We start from the raw sequence: 19,425 nt of genomic DNA on the forward strand, positions 1-19,425 counted from the left end.
GTAAGGAGAGCTGGAGGCTCTGCCCAGGCTCCCAGGACAGCTGTTCAAAGCCAGCCCTGCTATATTCACCTGGAGTAACTTACTTAGAGGCAAGCAGATCCACAAACTGCTATAAATATCCCATAAAGTAGTAAGAGAGCAGGCAAAATATAATAAGTGTAGGTTTCAGAGTTGTTCCGATTAAGTGGCAGCTGTCTCGGTATCTAGGTGAGGTTGCCCAGCTTTAGGCACTACTGAGGACCACCATGGGCTAGTTACTTACGCTTGGTAAGCCTCATACAATAATATTCACCCGGTAGGTTTGTTATGAAAATAAATGAGATAACTCAGTGTGTCTGGCCTCTACTCGGTACTAGAACTTGTGTCCGGCCTCTACCCGGTACTAGAACTTGTGTCCGGCCTCTACCCGGTACTAGAACTTGTGTCCGGCCTCTACCCGGTACTAGAAATTGTGTCCGGCCTCTACCCGGTACTAGAAATTGTGTCCGGCCTCTACCCGGTACTAGAACTTGTGTCCGGCCTCTACCCGGTACTAGAACTTGTGTCCGGCCTCTACCCGGTACTAGAACTTGTGTCCGGCCTCTACCCGGTACTAGAAATTGTGTCCGGCCTCTACCCGGTACTAGAAATTGTGTCCGGCCTCTACCCGGTACTAGAAATTGTGTCCGGCCTCTACCCGGTACTAGAAATTGTGTCCGGCCTCTACCCGGTACTAGAAATTGTGTCCGGCCTCTACCCGGTACTAGAAATTGTGTCCGGCCTCTACCCGGTACTAGAAATTGTGTCCGGCCTCTACCCGGTACTAGAAATTGTGTCCGGCCTCTACCCGGTACTAGAAATTGTGTCCGGCCTCTACCCGGTACTAGAAATTGTGTCCGGCCTCTACCCGGTACTAGAAATTGTGTCCGGCCTCTACCCGGTACTAGAAATTGTGTCCGGCCTCTACTCGGTACTAGAAATTGTGTCCGGCCTATACTCGGTACTAGAAATTGTGTCCGGCCTATACTCGGTACTAGAAATTGTGTCCGGCCTATACTCGGTACTAGAAATTGTGTCTGGCCTATACTAGGTACTAGAAATTGGTACTGATGGCCCTTGACTAGTCTGATGCTGAGAGAGGAGGAAAATTAGGAGCAAACAAAATAAACATATAAGTGAAAGAAATGGGGGAGAGGAGACAGAACTACAGAAAAGAAAGGAAAGAAAACAAAATTAAAGAATTCAATATTCGATAAACATTTGTTGAACTGAATGTGTTCTTCTGAAGGCGTAAAGGGAATGTTTCTAGCCAAGGCTATGGGGTCAAAAATGGCTGTGGTTATTGTGCAGTAGTATAAAAACATCACAGAACATGCTGTAACTCAGGAACGCCGACCACCAGGCAAGGGAAGAGTGGTTCCGAGTCGGCTGGGAACTTAAAATAAGCACTTCGATTTTTGATTTTCACAACGATTAGTCCTTGAGTCCTGAGCGTTTCCGGAGGCTTAATTACACATTTTTCCTAACACCTAGCAACTCACAGACTGGAAGATGTGAGGATAAAGTGAGAAGGAACAGAGGGCGACTATAAACCAAGCAGAGGGTAATTTGAGAGGTTGAGAGAGGGCTTAGGTGGGGTACAGAGTGAAGAGAGCCCAGGCCCTTTGGCTTCTAGAGAGAAAGAAGAAAAGGCAGGGGCAGGAAGTCACGGGCGCTGGGTGCCAGGACTCGGAAAATCCAAAATCTATCTCACTTCTCTGAGGCGTCAAGGCAGCTGCCACTGAATTCTAGGCAGGTTCTTCAACTCCTCCGCGCTCCTAACCTCTCCTTTTTCTGAAGTTTAACAGCACTGCCTATCCCCTCCACACCCCTCTCCAACCCCAAGGGAAGCCATTCACTTTGCAGGCTGCTCCGGCTCTAGGAGTCGTGCACCCAACAGACGTCTAGCAGTTGCCCAAACACTTGGTTTTCTCACCCCATCTCTGAGTAGCCAGCTCTGATCTCGATGTCTAAATGCACATTATTGCTATAAAACATTCTGATTTCAAACATCCTGACAGCAATAGCAAGGAGCTATTGTATCTATTTCTAATTATTTATTTAATGTTTTACAAGGCTTCCCAACTAAAATATGAAGAATCCTCCTCTAATTTTCATTTTGGTATAGTGGGATATTGCAGTTGTTACAGCAGACTTTTTACTGAAGTATACTTGGTTTAAACATTGTGTTAGTTTCAGGTATACAGCAAAGTGATTCAGTTATATATATGTATTCTTTTTCAGATTATTTTCCATTATAGGTTATTACAAGATAATGAATACAGTTCCCTGTGCTATACAGTCAGTCTTTATTTAGAACAGACTTTAGATAGCAGATTTCTTGGTTTTGAATCCCGGTTCCAATATTAAAAGCTGTGTAACCTTAGGCAAAGTTATTTAATTCTGTAAGCCTCAGATTCTTCATATATAAAATGACACATAATCACATCTATTATGATTGTGATAATAATATCTATTTCATGCGTTTGTTGTGAGGATTAAATAATTCAGTATTTGTGAAGCACTCAGAGTGGTGCCTGGCACATCATTAGCGATGTATAAATGTTGTTATTACTATTATCATTATTATTCCATGCAAACACTTCTGCTCAGTAAAAGAGCTGTATTTCTACAATGCACATTCAAATGCTCGGCACTGCTTTCGAAAGGAAGAACAAATAATAACAAACATACTCTTTCTTCCTGGCTGTTTTTCCACATCTTGTTTAAATGGGTTACTCACTAGCATTTTCCACTTTTACCTATTCTGCTCCTGGGGTGGGAGTGACAAATCAGACTCATTGTCCTTCCTAAAACTAGAGTCAACATCTGAAGTCAGATGGCAAGTCTTTGTTTTACCTCTCCTTTTCAAAGAAGAACAATAGTTTCAGATGATAGTTAAAGCATTCTCAGTGAAAGGAAGTCATACCAGTGACTTGCCAGATGTCTCTGATTAATTTGCCTGTGTTCCACCAGACATTCTGCATGAGCTCATAATTTTGTTCTCCTGGTGCTGAAGTTTGCTAAACAATGTCTACATCAACAGAAAATTTAATTTCAGTAAAAGGTCTGACCTCTGCAGGCATGGCTGTCTTGGTGTTCAAGGCAGGTCAGACATGGACAGAAATGTGATCTGAGCTCTTTCTCGCCTACATTTGCCACTGATATTCAGTTCTCAGCCCTGAGAAGCTCTGTACTTGTTTCAGAACCCATTCGTGCCCCTCCATATATATCAGTCTGTACCATCATATGGATCAAATCCATTCTCTGTGTCCTTTTCACACAGGCCTGAGCTCTGAGGATCTAGCACTTGGTGAATATTAATGAAATGGGAAAGCTCTGCTCAACTCTGCTTGGAAGAAGCCAGGAAGCAGCATTGTTCTTCCTACCAATCAATACAGTGTAACAAAATAAAGCAGACTGGTGCCCAAACTAACCTGACTTGAGCCCTTTGATCTTTGTGCGTTAAGAACACTTGTATAGGTAGATAGGGTCGGGGACCCCCAGAGGAAGAGAACCAGACATATCTTTCTTGACATAAGAGAAGCCATTTTAGGCCTAAGCCATTTTGTGATCTAAGTCTGGCCACAATGCTCGCTCTTGATCAGGCCAGAAAATAACCATATTGGAGACAATAAATCAGTTGTAAAGACTCCCAGTTCTGTTTCAAAGATAAAGATCAGTCTGAAGCACATTCTTCAGCTATTCTGCAGGATCCAAAACCCCCTCAAGCACTCAACCACCAGACTAACTGGAACCTAAGGAATGATCATGCTGACCTTTATTGATTTCAATCAACTAGAGCCAGGACTCTGTCAGTCTTTGCCCCATTTCTACACAGAATTCTCCTCCATGAATATGCAGACACTGCCCAAGCTCCTTCATAAATATGCATGCACCCTTAGCTTAAAACTTTCCCAATTTTGCTGTTCAGGGACGTACTGCTTTGGGAAATATCTTCGGTATTCTCTTTACTTGCTGCAAGAAATAAATCCTTCCTTCTCCTGCTCTTTGGTTTGGTAGTGTCTTTTGGCTTGATACCTACCCAGAGGCAAATCCAGACTTTGGGCAACCGTTTTTGGGATTGTAGAGGGAAAGAACTGGTTTCAAAGTCAATCTTGGGTTCTAATCTTAGCTCTGCCACCTACCATGGCCTATTCTGCAACTCCCCTGAACCTGTTTCCTCACTTCTCCAATAGGGGAGAAGCCTGAAACAATCTCCAAGGTTCTTCCAGCTCTAAAGTCTTCTGATAGTTACTGTAATAGATTTAAATCAGAAATCAGAGCATTTGATAAGCTGGAATGCTCTGACTCATCATGATTTATGATACTTCAGAAAGGCTGAGTACCTATAATAAAACGGGCTACATGCCCACATGGTTGTATGCTTCTGAAGATCTAAAACGGTCAGTGGGCATAAAGCCAAGTCCCTACAAAAGGCTATGATAGACTGCAGGTTTCATTCAGCTGAAGAGGGATTCCACATTTTGCCCACCTCAATCTGACAGGCTCATTTTCATTTTCTGTGACATTGTCCTAATACCGAACACAGGTCTTATTTTGTCTGTAAGTTCTCTCAAACTTTACTACGGTCACAATTCCCACCTCAAAAGATAGCGGTTACAGTCAAAGCCACATAATCTAGAACTGCAATATCCAATACAGTGGCCATTAGACACATGTGGCTATTTAATTTTAAAATAACTTGAAATTAAAAATTCAATTCCTCAGTGGCACTAGCCACATTTCCAGGGCTCCACAGCTACATTCTTCTGTTGGCTACCATATCAGACAACACAGATTACAGAACATTTCCATCATTGCAGAAAATCCTCTTGAACAGCACTGAGTTATTCTAGAACCTGATCTTAAAAAGTAGCCCCTTGAATTTGGCAAGAGACAAATGAGAAGAGTTCTCCAATGCCATCAGAGCATATGAGTTCCTCCAAATAAAGCAGGGAGGTGCAACTATACTATTTAAGCTCCCCCTTCCTACCTTACAAGTACACTTGCTGGGTACAAGACAACAAAGATGGCATGAGTGGGCTGCCTGGCAGTTGCTGAGGTTCACTTGCCATTTACAACACATTTGAGCACAGGGGCCTCAGCAAACTCCCAGACTGGGGTGGCATGCGTTTGAGAGTCTCTCATCAATTACCGAATCTGAATCCTCAAATTCGAAATCTATCATCCCCCCCAAATGTTATTCTCTGGTTTCTCTCAGTACTTCATATCTCCCCCACGCTGTTGATTGCAGGAGGGCTGGAATCTCCCCCCACTTTCTTGCTCATTGTTAAGTACTCATCAGAGACATCCTGTTCAACAAAAAGACTAAAAAACCATTCAATGACTTTCTGATCCAGTGTGGAGGGGGAACCTGATCCAAAATGTAGTTGACACGTATTAGTAAAAACAAATTTATTCATAAAGTCAGCCAGGAAACTTTATAAACTTTATAAACAAATAAATCATGAGAACCTAAAACTAAATGAAGGCACCATTTTGACTGCTACCTTAAATTCTTTAATATCTAACAGGAACTGCTTGGAAAAGTAGCCAAACCAATGGACATTGTCCATCATCCTTTTATCAGTGAATGGTGCTCTCATCTTTTCTAATGTTCTAACTTCCAGAAAGTTTTTTCTTACAAAATTTTTGATAGACTGTGTAAAGGATAAATTTGGATAAATTATCCAAACTTTACTTACAGACTTTCTCTAAAACTGGAACTATTTGCAAATGGAAAATGAATTGTAATATTGGGCACTTTCAAAGAACTGGACATTTTTAAATCTCTGAATTGATGTTAGCTCTCTGCGTTTAGCCACTTATTCCAGACTTAAGGGGAAAGACATTTTGTAAGGGAAATTGCAGGGAAAATTCAGGTACAAATGTCTGCAAGGGGAAATAAGACATAAACCAGTCAATGAAAAAAGAGTGGTTCCCATATTCTAGTTAATTTTTCAATTTAGAACCAAAAGGCTCTATGAAAGCATAAAGGGATTATGAAGGCATAAATAATCTAATTTGGTCTCTTTAGGATTTAATCATTAAGGAATCAGTTATCCCATTTCTTCATCGTATCCTCAACACAAACTTGCACCCACTGGGCCTGCCTTTATGATGCATGAGGGGAATCATTGCTCATCCTTATTCATCCATCCTTACAAGGGCTATAATATCTTTCCTCTCCTGTGTCCCACTCACTACAGACAGGTGGTTTGGCCCAAAAACTAACTGTGCTTAGCTATTGATTTCCTTTACCTCGTTATAATAGAGCTAATAAAAAATACAGAAGAATGTACTTATCTTGGATCGTTCTGTTACCTAACACCAGGAGAATAGTGTTTTGCCTCAAGATGGGCATAACTCTTTGGAAAAAATAATTGAAAATAATCTTCATTCAAGAGGAGAAATCTGGCGGAATATGTAGGAAGAGGGTCAAAGAAGATGAATTACTAGTAAATTCTCTCGCACTTCTCCTAGATATATAAGCACATTGTTATTTGAAAGAATTTTTCTGGGTAAATAATATATTGTTTTATGTATACATATATAGTATGTATAACATATGTATGTGTATAGTACGTATATAGAGAGACTGCATAATACAATTATTATATATGCATATATCTCTTATACATCAAAAGAGAACACTATGATGTTCAATTTTTGAAAAACAAGCGTAAGTTTGTAAGCAACATTTATAATTTCTGAATTCACACCATTAAAATTAAATAATTATTATTTTTGCAATGGGAATAGATAAGACCTTTCTAAGCCAACTAATAAATAAACTCTTGGCTTAAAAAAAGTCTTCTGAACTCTAACGTCAATCAGATTCTTTCAACCACAGAGTATTATGCGTTTATAAACCGGCATGACTTGTTTCCTTAACAAACATTTATTGCTCATTCACTATGTGCCAAGCACTGTCAACAAGTTGATGAATTAAACCTCCCTTTATAATCCTGTTATCAAAATTAATCATTTATTTAAGTCAGATGTTTTATCTTGATTTATATTATTTATGTGTGTGAATAAATTAAAGTTGTTTTAATTTCACAAATCTTGGATTTTGCAAGAAGGATCCAGGCTCAGCCAAGACATTATCAAGGCAAAAGATCTAATTTCAACTAATAAATATTTACTCATTTAAAAATAGCGCAGAAAGGAGACCCTAACTCATAATGTTTCTAATCGATCTTTCCTGGTTAGGAAATTCAAACTTGAGCCAGAAAAGAAACGTACCCACACACACACACACACACACACACACACAAGAATACTGTGGGAAATATTTACACGTTCTTTTAAAAATCCTTATTTTTAAAATTAATTCTAGCTTTTAATTGTTCCCTCTGCCTGAAGTAAGTGCCCTTTCTACCTGGTCTGTCCTCCTTTTTCTCCTTTGGGTCTCAGTTAAAGGTCACCTCCTCAACCAGGTCTCCATGACAATCCCAATTCTGTTCCCTCCTTGACCTTCTCTCCCCCTTAATTCCCAGACACCACCCACTATACTGTCAGTTTCATCACACCATTCATCTTAATTAATAATTACACAATGTTTACTTGTTTCTGTGTATACTATTTTCCCACAGGAAATGCTCTGTGTCTATTTATTCACTGATATATACTTAGCATCTAACACAGTGGCTGGGAGAAGGCAGTGCTTAACTAAAACTGTGGGATGAATGAATGAATGCACCCCCCTCAGAGGCAACAGCTTATCCCTTTTTCATGACACTTGCAGACTAAGTGCTGAGAAGTGGCTTTTGATATACATATTCATAATTCAGTGTGATTTGTGTACACCGTTAAGTCTACTTCTTTGGAAGAGAGAAGGGCAGACTTCCTAAAGCCACCTCTTCACTCCCCTAGGGTTTTCAAGATAACAGAAATGACTTTTGTAAACTCGGCTCCTCAGTTATACAAATCACAAATCAAAGTCCAGGTAAAGCACGAGTCCTGCTTTAAAGAGAAGCTCTACTTAAAGGGAGACCCTGTTGCAAAACAAAACCCTTTTAGAAGCCCCTCTATCCCCAAATCTGAAAGGGTTAATACACGCTTCCCCATGGAGGAGACTCAATAAATAGCGTTCTAATGTTTCATAATATTTAAGGCCACCTGAGTCCAAAAGCGGGTGGGAGTCCTTACCTGGAGTCCTTTCTGACTCTCGCTTTCTCAAAGGAAAATTCAGGGGGTTTGTTGAGGTCATAGGTTCGGGTGGTGGGCTCAGCAGACACACCAGCCTTCGCTCCCCTCCTGCTATGGAGGGAGACCAATCCCGAGGTCTTGCGGTGGACCTCAAGAGGCACTTTATCTGGAGACGCCTGCTGCGGGCTTCCTCCCTGCATGTGTACCACATCCTGAAGCTTGTTCAGCTGGATGCACTTGTTCTGGAGCTCCTCCGTGAGCTCTGCAATGGCCACAGTCTGCTTGGACAGCTGCTCCCGTAGCTCCTTCAAATGGTACTCCCGCTCCTGGATCTCGGCATCCTTCCTCCTCAGCTCTCTCTCCAGCTCTGTCACCTTGCTCCGGAGGGCGCTGGTAGTGAGGTTCCCGGAGTGGCCATCTGGATTCTTGGAATGTTTGGGTTTCACGGAACCATTTCCCATGTTGCTCAAGGACCTGAGAGAGGGCAGAGAATTGGGGATTCCCTAGTGGAGTTTCACTTCCCAACGGCCAGCACCGCTCCTCTCAATCCGCTCTGTTTCATAAAGAGAAACACAGCGCTCATCGCTGTTTGGTAAGCAATCAATTCCCCCACGCTTCCAGAAGGAAAGCTACGCATTGATTCCCTTTGTCCCTCCATGCGGAGGAGCTGGCACTTGGCTTCGTTCTTCCCCATCCCTTTGCTGGCCCAAGCATCCCACCTAATAAGCGTTTTGCACAAACGGCCTGCGTTACCTGCTCTTCTCCTTGGTCGTTCTCTCCGGACAGCTGTCAAAAGCATCACAACAAAACTGCGATTCGGATGTCAGCATGGCAAAGATAAAACGCCAACGAGCAGCTACCGCAGCAGAGGCTTGTTAATGTCACAACTCTCACAGCTCCCTGAGTGGCTACACTAAGAAACCTCCCCCTGGTTTAGAAAATGACACATCTGCACTTCGGGAGGAGGAGGCACAGTTGGTGTTGCTGTATTGGCACTTTTCTCCAGCCGTGTGTGCCTGTTAAGTTTGGCTTTTCTGACAACGCTCGCTGTTACAAACTTCTGGATGGCAATTACCAGAAGGTAAAACAGAGGCATGGGGGTTCTTCTACATCCTTTACTTTATATCCTAAAGCCAAGATTGTCCAAAAAATGACAACCTATGGTACAATGCTCTATTATTTTCCTGTAAAGAATATCCTCAGTGTAGGTCCCAAAGTAGTTACTAATCCAGTGAGTCTCAGGATGTAATAGGCGGACTGGGGATTATGTGGCATGATTTTAGTTGATTCAAATATGTTTTTTAGGGATTTCCCTGGCGCAGTGGTTAAGAATCTGCCTGCCAATGCAGGGGACACGGATTTGAGCCCTGGTCCGGGAAGATCCCACATGCCGCGGAGCAACTAAGCCCGTGCGCCACAGCTACTGAGCCTGAGCTCTAGAGCCCGCGAGCCACAACTACTGAAGCCCACGCGCCTAGAGCCCGTGCTCCACAACAAGAGAAGCCACCGCAATGAGAAGCCCGCGCACCGCAATGAAGAGTGGCCCCTGCTCGCTGCAACTAGAGAAAGCCTGCACGCAGCAACAAAGACCCGACGCAGCCAAAAATAAATAAATAAAATTTATTTTTTTAAAAAATGGTTTTTAGTTCAATAGCTATGTATTTATTTTAACATTCATTAGAAATATAAATAATTGGCACCACAAAATTTTGAGGTTCAGTAAGATAGTTAGATTTACTGAGTCAATTCAGTGAAAATAGAAAAGAAATCATCTGCAGTTAATAAGCACATACGAGCAAAATCAAAAAGAACTTGAAAGGCTGAAGTTTGGAAAATACTGTTTTGATTAATTATCATAAGGTTTAAGTCTTTTTAAGCTAGCTACTTAAATTTCATACCTTTGCACGTGTAATTTTTGACAGCCATAACCCAAGAAACTTGTAAACTAAGTTTGAATGACCACTTATTATCTAATAAGAGATAGACGGAAGTTTGAAGTTATAAATCTCACACATTCTTGGCCCTCTCTCTCTCCAAATTTCAAACTCAGAGAGAAATAAAAGCTTAGACTGATTTCACTAGCTCTACCGGAATCATCATGAACGTTTACAACAAAGACAAAGACATAAACAGCCTCTAAGTTTCAAACAGATGCAACCAAATAATCAATGCAGGTCACCTAAGATGGATGGTAGAAACAGAAAATAAATGCACTTATAAAAGTAAATCTTGCAATACCCAGACATTCTTCGTAGAATTCAGGTTCACAGTAGTCGTTAATAAACATTAGCCTCCAGGGAACTGCCGTAATATGTTGCAGAGATGTGGCAGGTCTAACCTTTAAGTTTCTGTTGACTCAGCAGCATTTACTATTCTTATATATTAGGAATATATAAAAAGGTTAAGGAGACTAGAATTCAAAGAAGTGGCCCAGGACACCGTGGTAACCTGAATAAGCAATTCAGAAGATCTTAGATTGGGACCTGAGAATAAACTTGAATGAGATTCTGAATGACAGGCATGAGAAGGGTACCCCCAAAGGGATCTTAAATTAATGTGTGCACAAGTTTTTAACATGCAGCAATGAGACATCTCCTAGATGTGCTTTTTTGGTTCATGGACAAGCATTCCTAATCCAAGGCAGGATAGAGGGAGGGGAATGGGTGGAAGAAAAGAAATTGCCTTATAAAGAACAAAAGTAAGCACAAACATTTTTAAATCTAATATTAAACTAGCAACTCATTCTTTATTCATAGAACAATTGTTTACTAAGACCAAACTAAGTGTCATGTACTATACCAGGGGCATAGCTCCATGAATTTGCAGTCAAATTCGACACAGAGAAGAGTTCTAGCATTCTAAATATGAAAAGGCTTAGAATCATTTTTGCTCTATGTATGGTAGTCAAAACATTCTGTACCAATCCAATAATTTTACAAACCTGAAACACAATTAGGCAGAGGTGGTTAAATTCTCCCAAAACACCAGCTATTCTCTGACTTTAATGAAGTCAGTTTGGAAGCTGAATAAATCTTTCGAGCTATTTAGAATTCTAAAGAGGGATGAAATGAGAGTAACTAACCCATCTTTCAAGTCACTAATTTAAGATATGTAAGGGCTACCGTATGACTCAATACCTAAGTCTGATTTCTTACTTCGTTCACCCCTTTCAATTCTGGTGTCCCTCAAGCCAAGGCTTCGAGTGTCTGGCTTCATAAAACCTAATTAGACTCCCTCTGTTTCCTGTCTGCATCAGTCACTAAGAGAGACAAGCTATTTCTCAAATATGTACTGCTAGTCACAACTGAAACACAGGATTTTGTTCCATCAATGTAGCAACTATAGGTTCTTAGAATCATTCTTGTAATCAGAGAACAGCATGCAAAGTAATAAGAAATGAGCTTGGAGATAAAGATCAGGGTAGTTTTCCTTCCAGTTTTATTGAAATATAATTGACATATAGCACTGTATAAGTTTAAGGTGTACAGCAAAATAATTTGATGTATACACATCATGAAACGATTACCACAAGTTAGTGAACGTTCATCATCTCATATAGATACAAAATTTAAGAAATAGAAAAAAAATTCTTCCTTGTGATGAGAGCTCAGGATTTACTCTCTTAACAGCTTTCATATATAACACACAGCAGTGTTAATTATATGTATCATATTGTACTTGACATCCCTAATATTTGTCTTGTAACTGGACATCTGTGCCTTTTGACTGCCTGTATCCAATCCCCCCCCCCACCACCACCTCTGGTAACCACAAATCTGACCTCTTTTTCTATGAGTTTGTTTGTTTGTTTTCAAAGTATAGTGAAGTAACAAGAAATGAGCATGGAGACGAAGGTCAGGATTTGACATAAACAATGAAGTCAAGCCAGCCAGGGTAGAAAAACAATCTGCCTTTTCCCAGCTGTGTAACCTTCTATAAATTACTTAGAATCCTCGGTTTTCTAATCTAGAAAGTGGATATAATTGTGCCCATCTCATAGATTTATTATGAAGATTATGTTTGTAAGGTATCCTGTGCATTGTCAGGCATGTAGTACACACCAAGTAGCGCTTATAGTATGTGACTAGCAAGGCACTAAGTGACTTGGTATGAGGAAATGCCCAGAGGGCATCATTACTGGGTGGGGAAGAAGTCTAGTAGACTGGATGTCTTCCGGACAAGAGGTCTTTAAAGATGAAAATTATTGGGGGTGGGGGAGAGGGGTATCCTTACTCTGTCTTCATTAAGACAAAAAGTCATTCTGGAACAAACAACCTGGGAAACCCTCCCAGTTAAGGGAAGCCCCACCAAAAGATGAAGACCAGAAAGTTTCATAAGCAACCCAGCCCAGGTTCCAGGACTGCAAAGACTCCTCCTTTGTAATTCCCTCATGTAGCCTCTATCTATTTACACATATTACACTGAAATCCTTAAACCAAAAGGGCCCACCTAATTATCTTCAAAGGCAACCAAAAAACATGGTTCACTTTGAAGGGGATATTCTTCTGCAGCCAGGGACAGGAGCGAGGAATACAATGAGCAGTGGCATCTAGCAAAAGAGAGGAAAATTATATAAAGTTATAAATTATTATTACATTAATTTAACCATGATTTAGGAAATGTCATATACAAGCGGTAACTAGAAAAGACACAGGAAAAGCAAAACTGACTGTGGACACTCTTGCAGGCAGATTAACACCGGACAGCCAATGTGGGAGGAATTAGCCTTTGTTGTCTGTTTTTCCTCCAGCTCTCAAGTAGTTTGAAACCAAAATCTTGGCTCTGATCTAGATAGTATCTATTTTTCTCTCTACCCATCTGGATTCTGATATATATATCTATAAATACAGGAGATGGTATAGTGCTGGCTAATGTTATAGAGCCAGAGTCCCAATCCAAGCACTTTCACTTAGTATTTATAAGCCCTAGGCCTTGACATTGGGCATGAATGTGAATAATAGAAGAGGTGGATAGACACATAGATAGATTGACAGATAGATAAAATAATGTTGCATATCATTTAGAATTGTTAGGGGGTTAAATGAGATAAACCATGATAAGCATTTAGCACAGGGCTTGACGTATAGTATGTGTTCAATAAATATTAAATATTATTGCTATTACTGTTAACATTATTTAGCCAATAAAACAACTCATTTTAGTGGAAAAACTTATTGATCAAAAAATATGTACTAAAGCAACAGGACATTATAGGAGAACAAAGTTAGAGGGCTGATACTACCAGACTTCAAGCTTCAACAATCAAGAAAACGTGGTATTGGTGAAAGAATAGACAAATAGATCAATGGTACAGAATAGAGAGACCAAAAACAGACCCACAAAAATTTAGTCAACTGATCTTTTACAAAGGAGCAAAGACAATTCAATGGGGAAAAGATAGCCTTTTTAACAAATTGTATTGGAACAACTGGAAATCCATATGCAAAAAAAAAAAAAAAAAAGAATCTAGAAACAGACTTTACGTCTTTCACAAAAATTAGTTCAAAATGAGTCAAAGTCCTAAATGTAAAACACAAACTATAAAACTGCTAGTAGACAATATAGGACAAAATGGAAGTGATCTTGAGTTTGGTGATGACTTTTTAGATAAAACACTGAAAGCACAATCCATGAAGGGAAAAACTGATGTCGGACTTCAATAAAACTAAAAACTTCTGCTCTGTAAAAGACACTGTTAAGTAAATGAAACAACAAGCCACAGACTGGGAGAAAGAATTTGCAAAACACATATCTAATAAAGGACTACTATCCAAAATATACAAGGAACTCTTTAACATTCGACAACAAGAAAAAGAACAATCCAGCTGCAAAATGGGCAAAAGATCTAAACAACCACCTCACCAAAAAGATATACACATGGCATATAAGGATATGAAATGATGCTTAATATCCTATGTCATTAGAGAATCTCAAATTAAAACAATGAGATACCATGCTCCTTGGTATTTATCCAACTGATATGAAAACACAGGCCCACACAGAGGTTTACAGCAGTTTTACTCATAATTGCCAAAACTTGGAAGCAACTAAGACATCCTTCAGTGGATGGCTGGATAAACAAACTGTGACACATCCAGACAATGGAATCTTATTTGGTGATGAAAAGTGATAACTATCAAGACCTGAAAAGACATGGAGGAACTTTAAATGTATATTGCAAAGTGAAAGAAGCCAATCTGTAAAACCTACATCCTTTATGGTTCCAACTATATGACATTCTGGAAAAGACAAAACTTGGAGACAGTAAAAAGGTTAGTGGTTTCCAGGAGATTGGGGAGGGAGAAAGGAATGAATAGGTGGAGTACAGGGGAATTTTGGGGCAGTGAAGCTATGCTGTATGATACTGTTATGGTGGATACATGTCATTATATATTTGTCCAAGCCCATAGAACTGAACAACAAAAAAAGTGATCTCTAACGTAAGCTATGGACTTCAGTTAATAATTTTTTCCGTATTGGCCCATCAATGTATCACATTGATGCAAGATGTTAAGAATAGGGAAGGGGAGGGGAGACTATGGAACCTCTCCATACTTTTCACTTTATTTTTCTGTAAACCTAAAACTGCTCTAAAAAAGAAATTCTATGAATTAAAAACAAAACAAAACATGTACTAGGAGTGAATTCAAGAAAGCTGATGGCATATTTAAGGAACAGGCTGAAATGCATGATGGGTGAAGGAGAGTGATGAGAAGTGAAGCTAAAAAAGTAAGATACTAGAATGAGATACTGAAAAATTTCATTTGCCATTTACGGTGTCTGGATTTTAGTGTAGGTCAAGTTTTTTTCAAGTTATATGGTCAGATTTGTCCTTTAGAAAAATAAACAACTTTTTTTGGCAATAAATATCGAACGGAGTGAAAAGAGCTTAGAGGAAGACAAAATAAGAGGCTATAAGAGGCTACTGCACCAATCCAAGTAAGAGAGGATGAGGACAGAGTTAACATCAGAAAGCGTCCCAACCCTATTCTAATATCTTGAACTCAAGAAAAAATGAACCATCTCCATGGTAGCCAAAAGAGAAAAACACTATCATAGGGGATCTGGCAAAAGCTATGGCTATAGGCAACTCTGCAATTTCCTTCCCTTCAATAAATCATGAAAAGTAGAATAGATTCTTTTTCATGATATGGGCAGGTTAGCCTGAAGTCAAATGAATTACACAGCCTTCTCGAGATAGTTTTCTAAGTACATATGAAACCGATGCATCTGGTGTTACTCTTAACTTTGTCTCACCAAATGTCTTTTAGAAAATAATTAACCATCACTGAGTATATAAACCCCTGCTGCTCCTCCCTGAAGCAACCACAAAGAGTTGTCCTTGTGAGAAACAGCTCAATTTCATATTGATTCCACAATTAAAAGCATCTGTCCATCTGACCTTGTGACTGTTGACCTCGGGCTCAGTTTTGAATCTACTGCTTGTTTTCTCTGTCTATGGCATTTTAACTTGTGGAGTAATTCTCTCTTGTCAGGCAGTCATATGAGCTTTTATTGTACCAAAGTTTCAGCTACTCCTGAGGCTATCTCCTTGCAATGGCGCCCTAACACACACACCCCGCAAAATGTTTACAGTGAGTCATAAATGCCACATATCCCATATGTTCACTGCCAAATGCAGTGGCATTCCATTCAGCTATTTTGCGGTGCCATAGTAGCAGATAAGGAGGCAAACACACACAAATGTAATTATATAGGTGTAGGTCCAGAGATGGTAGCTGATGGAATTTGAGTGACGTTAAGAAGAAAGATAAAGATCTGGAAGTTTCCATTGTGGCAACTGGGTAAGAGAAGATGTCATTAACCGAACCAAGGAGCAGATTTGAGGGATATGACAGTGAGTTTAATTTTGGACAGTTTGAGGAAACTGTGGAAAGTTTAAGGTCAAGAAGTTCAGTAGGCAGTAAGAAACAAGGGACTAGAAAATCAAAAAGGGGGAGCTGAAAATACCTAGCAATCATAGGGTTGAAGCTGAAGAAGTAGATAAAAGTGCCCAGTAGATTGGCAATGAAGAGAAGAAAAGTGTTTAGGTCTATATGAAGTTTGAGAGAAAAACTAGAGACGGTAAGAAGAAGCTATTGTGTTGGAGAAAGGATGTGGAGGGATTAATTGTATAAGACAAGATGGTGGGAGTAATACTGCAGAGGCAGAATCTCTAAATGTGGTAATTAAATGGGTGCACACAAAAGGGGAGTCAGAAAAGATTCCAATGTTTTGATCTTGGCAGGCGGGGAGGAAGGCAGTACTATGAACTCATTCATTCATTAAAAATGAATAGAGCACCATCGTTGGGTTAGGCACTGTGACACTGACCACAGTCAAGAGAATAAGCAAGCTTTATGGAAAAAGTGATGAGTCTGGATTTATATTGTTGAGTTTGAGGTGCCTATGAGTCATCAAGGTGGAAATGTCTAACACGTGGTAGCAAAGAAGAAAGGTCAAAGCAAGAGAACACTTCATAGGTAAGAACTGAAGTCCCACTAGTAGATGAGATCACTGAGGGAAAAAAGAAAGGAATGCCTCTATGGTTACGTATGTACATTTAGATGGTACCTGTGGATATTATTCATAGGAGAAGAGGAGGAGGAGATGCAAATAACAAGAGCAGAGAAGGAACAGTTGTACAATAAGAGATCTAGAAGTACACTGGAAGCCATAAAGATAAGATTTTCAAGAGGTGAGCAAGCTGCAGTTCATCCCAGAGACATATCAAAGCACATGAGGGAAATATATTGAATTTAGCCTTTCACAGAAGAGTTGGGATAGAAACCGGATTACAAAGGACAGTGGGAAGAGCTGACACTGAGAGCAGGGACTTCAACATGGTACCATGGTTCACGCAGTGGATTTTTAGAATAGTGAAAACTTGAGAGTATTTGTAAGCCCAAAATACTGAATCAGTGAATATAGAGAAAATGAAAACATAGGAGAAGAGGGGATAATTGATAGGAAAATAGCCTAGAGGAAGCAAGACAATATGGGCTCAAAAGACTTGGGCAGCATCCAGGCAACATACGCCTTCACTGTGAGGTGAATTAGCCCTCACTTGTAAGGATTTCAGAGGACTGAAATGGAGCATTTCAGGTAAAAGAGAAAGATCTCTGTGTACCATCTTTTTATGTCGTTTATTCTTAGTCACACAATGTTCCAATGGAGAAGATGGCCTCTAATGCTCCAAAGATAATTCTCCACTATATTAGCGCCTACCCTCCTGCGTAAAACTGAACAGTAGTACTGGCAACACCTACTGTATGTTATGTAGGTAATCGCCTTCTCCAAGAGTTAAATGGAAACTTGCAAAGAAAAGAGACAATTTCTAAGGCACTGTTCGGGGTGGGGAGCGCAGGCAGGTGTATGTTGCTCTCTTCCTTTATAGAGAAGCCCCTGGGAACTTCAGCGACGAGATGAAGACCAGAGCGTCATCCTTTCTACCTGTTCATTCTGCCTGCGTTGTGTCTTTGCAGGGTCTCAACTGCTATGCATCCGTACCCTAGTTCTTCTCAAACTTGAACCCCTTGTTTTTTCTCTCATCCCCAAAGTGACGGATTCGTTTTTGTTTGTTTGTTTACTCTTGCTTCTTCACCAGGAAAAACAGAGCGAGAAATGTGAAAGCGCCTCACGGTGCCGAGAGTGACACAGGACACCCACACAAGTTTACAAGTCCTCGTCTCCTAGCAGCTCCCCGGAGCTCGGCGAAGCGAAGCCGGGAGCGCACGCCCTGAGAGCACTGCCAAGCCCCTAGCCCGGAGCAGCGGTCTCCCCGGCCGCCAGGGCTAAAGGAATGAGAACCAGACGTCTCCCCACCCGGGCTGAGCTCGCCCCTCCCGCCCCCAGCCGAGCTTCTGGAAATCCAGTAGCCTCCCCCTGCCTCCCGGAGCTCCCGGCTGGCTGCCACCCCGAGCGAACGCACCGCGTGCACACGTCCACACGCCAGCAGCACAGGCACGAGAGCGGCTGGGTGTGGAACGGAGGCGCACCGCGCGCCCAGCCGACAACCGCGCGGACCCCGGCCGCGGCCCCCCAGCGCCCCTCGGTGCCCGAGCCCCCAGCCCGCGAGCCTCACCAGAGAGCCGGTAACTTTCTAGGTGCGCAGCTCGTCCCCTCGGCGCCGCCGCCCCTGTGTCTCCGCGTCCGCTTTCTCGCCGTCCTCCCTCCCCAGCCGCCCGCGGCGCCCCAGCCGGGCGCAGGTCAGTTTAGCGAGGCCGGGCGCGGGGCGCGGGGCGCGTGGCGCGGGCCCGGGGCTGCCGGCGCCGCCGCTCGGGCTACGTGGGACCGGGGGGCACGGGCGAGGGCGTTGCGCGCAGAGGCTGCGGCGGCTCCGGTGCTGCCGCCTGGCTCCTCCGCGGGGGCCGGTGCAGAGGAGACGCGCTGGGAGAGAGGGAGGGAGGGGGGAAGGAGGGAGGAGAGGCGAGGACGAAAGGGAGGGGGGCGGGGGTCAGTCGGGGCGATGGCGTGGAAGAACAGGGAGCCGGCTTCCCTAAAGGTGGGGTCACCCGCCCTCGCACCCGCACCGGCCCCAGCCTTTACTCCCGAGACACGCTAGCGACGACAGCATCCCCCGGAGTGAGACAACTTAAGTAGGGAGATAGCGTCGTGGTTGTAAGCGTTTTTTTTTCATGTTATTGTTTCTATTTCAAGTGTGTGGGACGAGGCTAGAGGAAAGTTCAGGGAGGTGTTCGTCTTTTCCTTCCCCTCCTTCTCTCCCCCCGCCCCCGCCCCCGCCCCCGCCCCCGCCCCCAGGTCCGTTTTCACTGCAAGCTCTCGCCCACCTCGCCTTCAGTCCCAGAGCGCAAACAGGCGCACGTACCCTGGACGTGCTCTCCTCTGTCACACCGGTGCCCTTCTAGAAGACATGTGACCCTGGAGCAGCTTGGCGACGCGCTCTTCCCGGACTCTGGAGCCATAACTTGCATCGAGTTTGCCAGTTCACATGATGCTGGGGGCAGTGGTTTGAACCGAGTTTCAAGGGACCTTCGGAATCTGTAGGTCTTCTGGCAGGGAGCTTTCTTGATCACCCAAGCTGGTAATCCTCTCCCCGTCGCCTTTTGATTACATGTTTTTTCCTGAGGCTCGCATTATGGTTTTCTAAATATATATATACCCCACCGCATTATTTGCTGTGCCCTGGAGTTGTGAGATCTCCGTGTGGCTTGTCCCCTTTTCTCCTGCCTCCAGAGGAATTTCACTGGTAAATCCTCGGAAGACAAGGGCAGTTTCTGTGCGGAGGAT

General features: G+C 42.2%; 1 protein-coding gene across 1 annotated transcript in view; it reads right to left on the reverse strand.

The window, feature by feature from the left end:
• Positions 1 to 18,363, reverse strand: part of PRKG2 (protein kinase cGMP-dependent 2) — a 103,009-nt gene extending 84,646 nt beyond the window's left edge. Inside the window, exons 1-2 of the mRNA XM_061191524.1 lie at positions 18,260 to 18,363; positions 8,176 to 8,649 (exon numbers count right to left, since the gene is read on the reverse strand). Of these exons, the coding sequence (XP_061047507.1) occupies positions 8,176 to 8,636 (461 nt within the window). The 5' untranslated portion in view covers positions 8,637 to 8,649; positions 18,260 to 18,363. The remainder of the gene's footprint in view (positions 1 to 8,175; positions 8,650 to 18,259) is intronic.
• Between the last annotated feature and the right edge of the window lie 1,062 nt (positions 18,364 to 19,425).

Source organism: Eubalaena glacialis, chromosome 5, assembly GCF_028564815.1.
Source record: "Eubalaena glacialis isolate mEubGla1 chromosome 5, mEubGla1.1.hap2.+ XY, whole genome shotgun sequence".
Lineage (NCBI taxonomy): Eukaryota > Metazoa > Chordata > Mammalia > Artiodactyla > Balaenidae > Eubalaena > Eubalaena glacialis.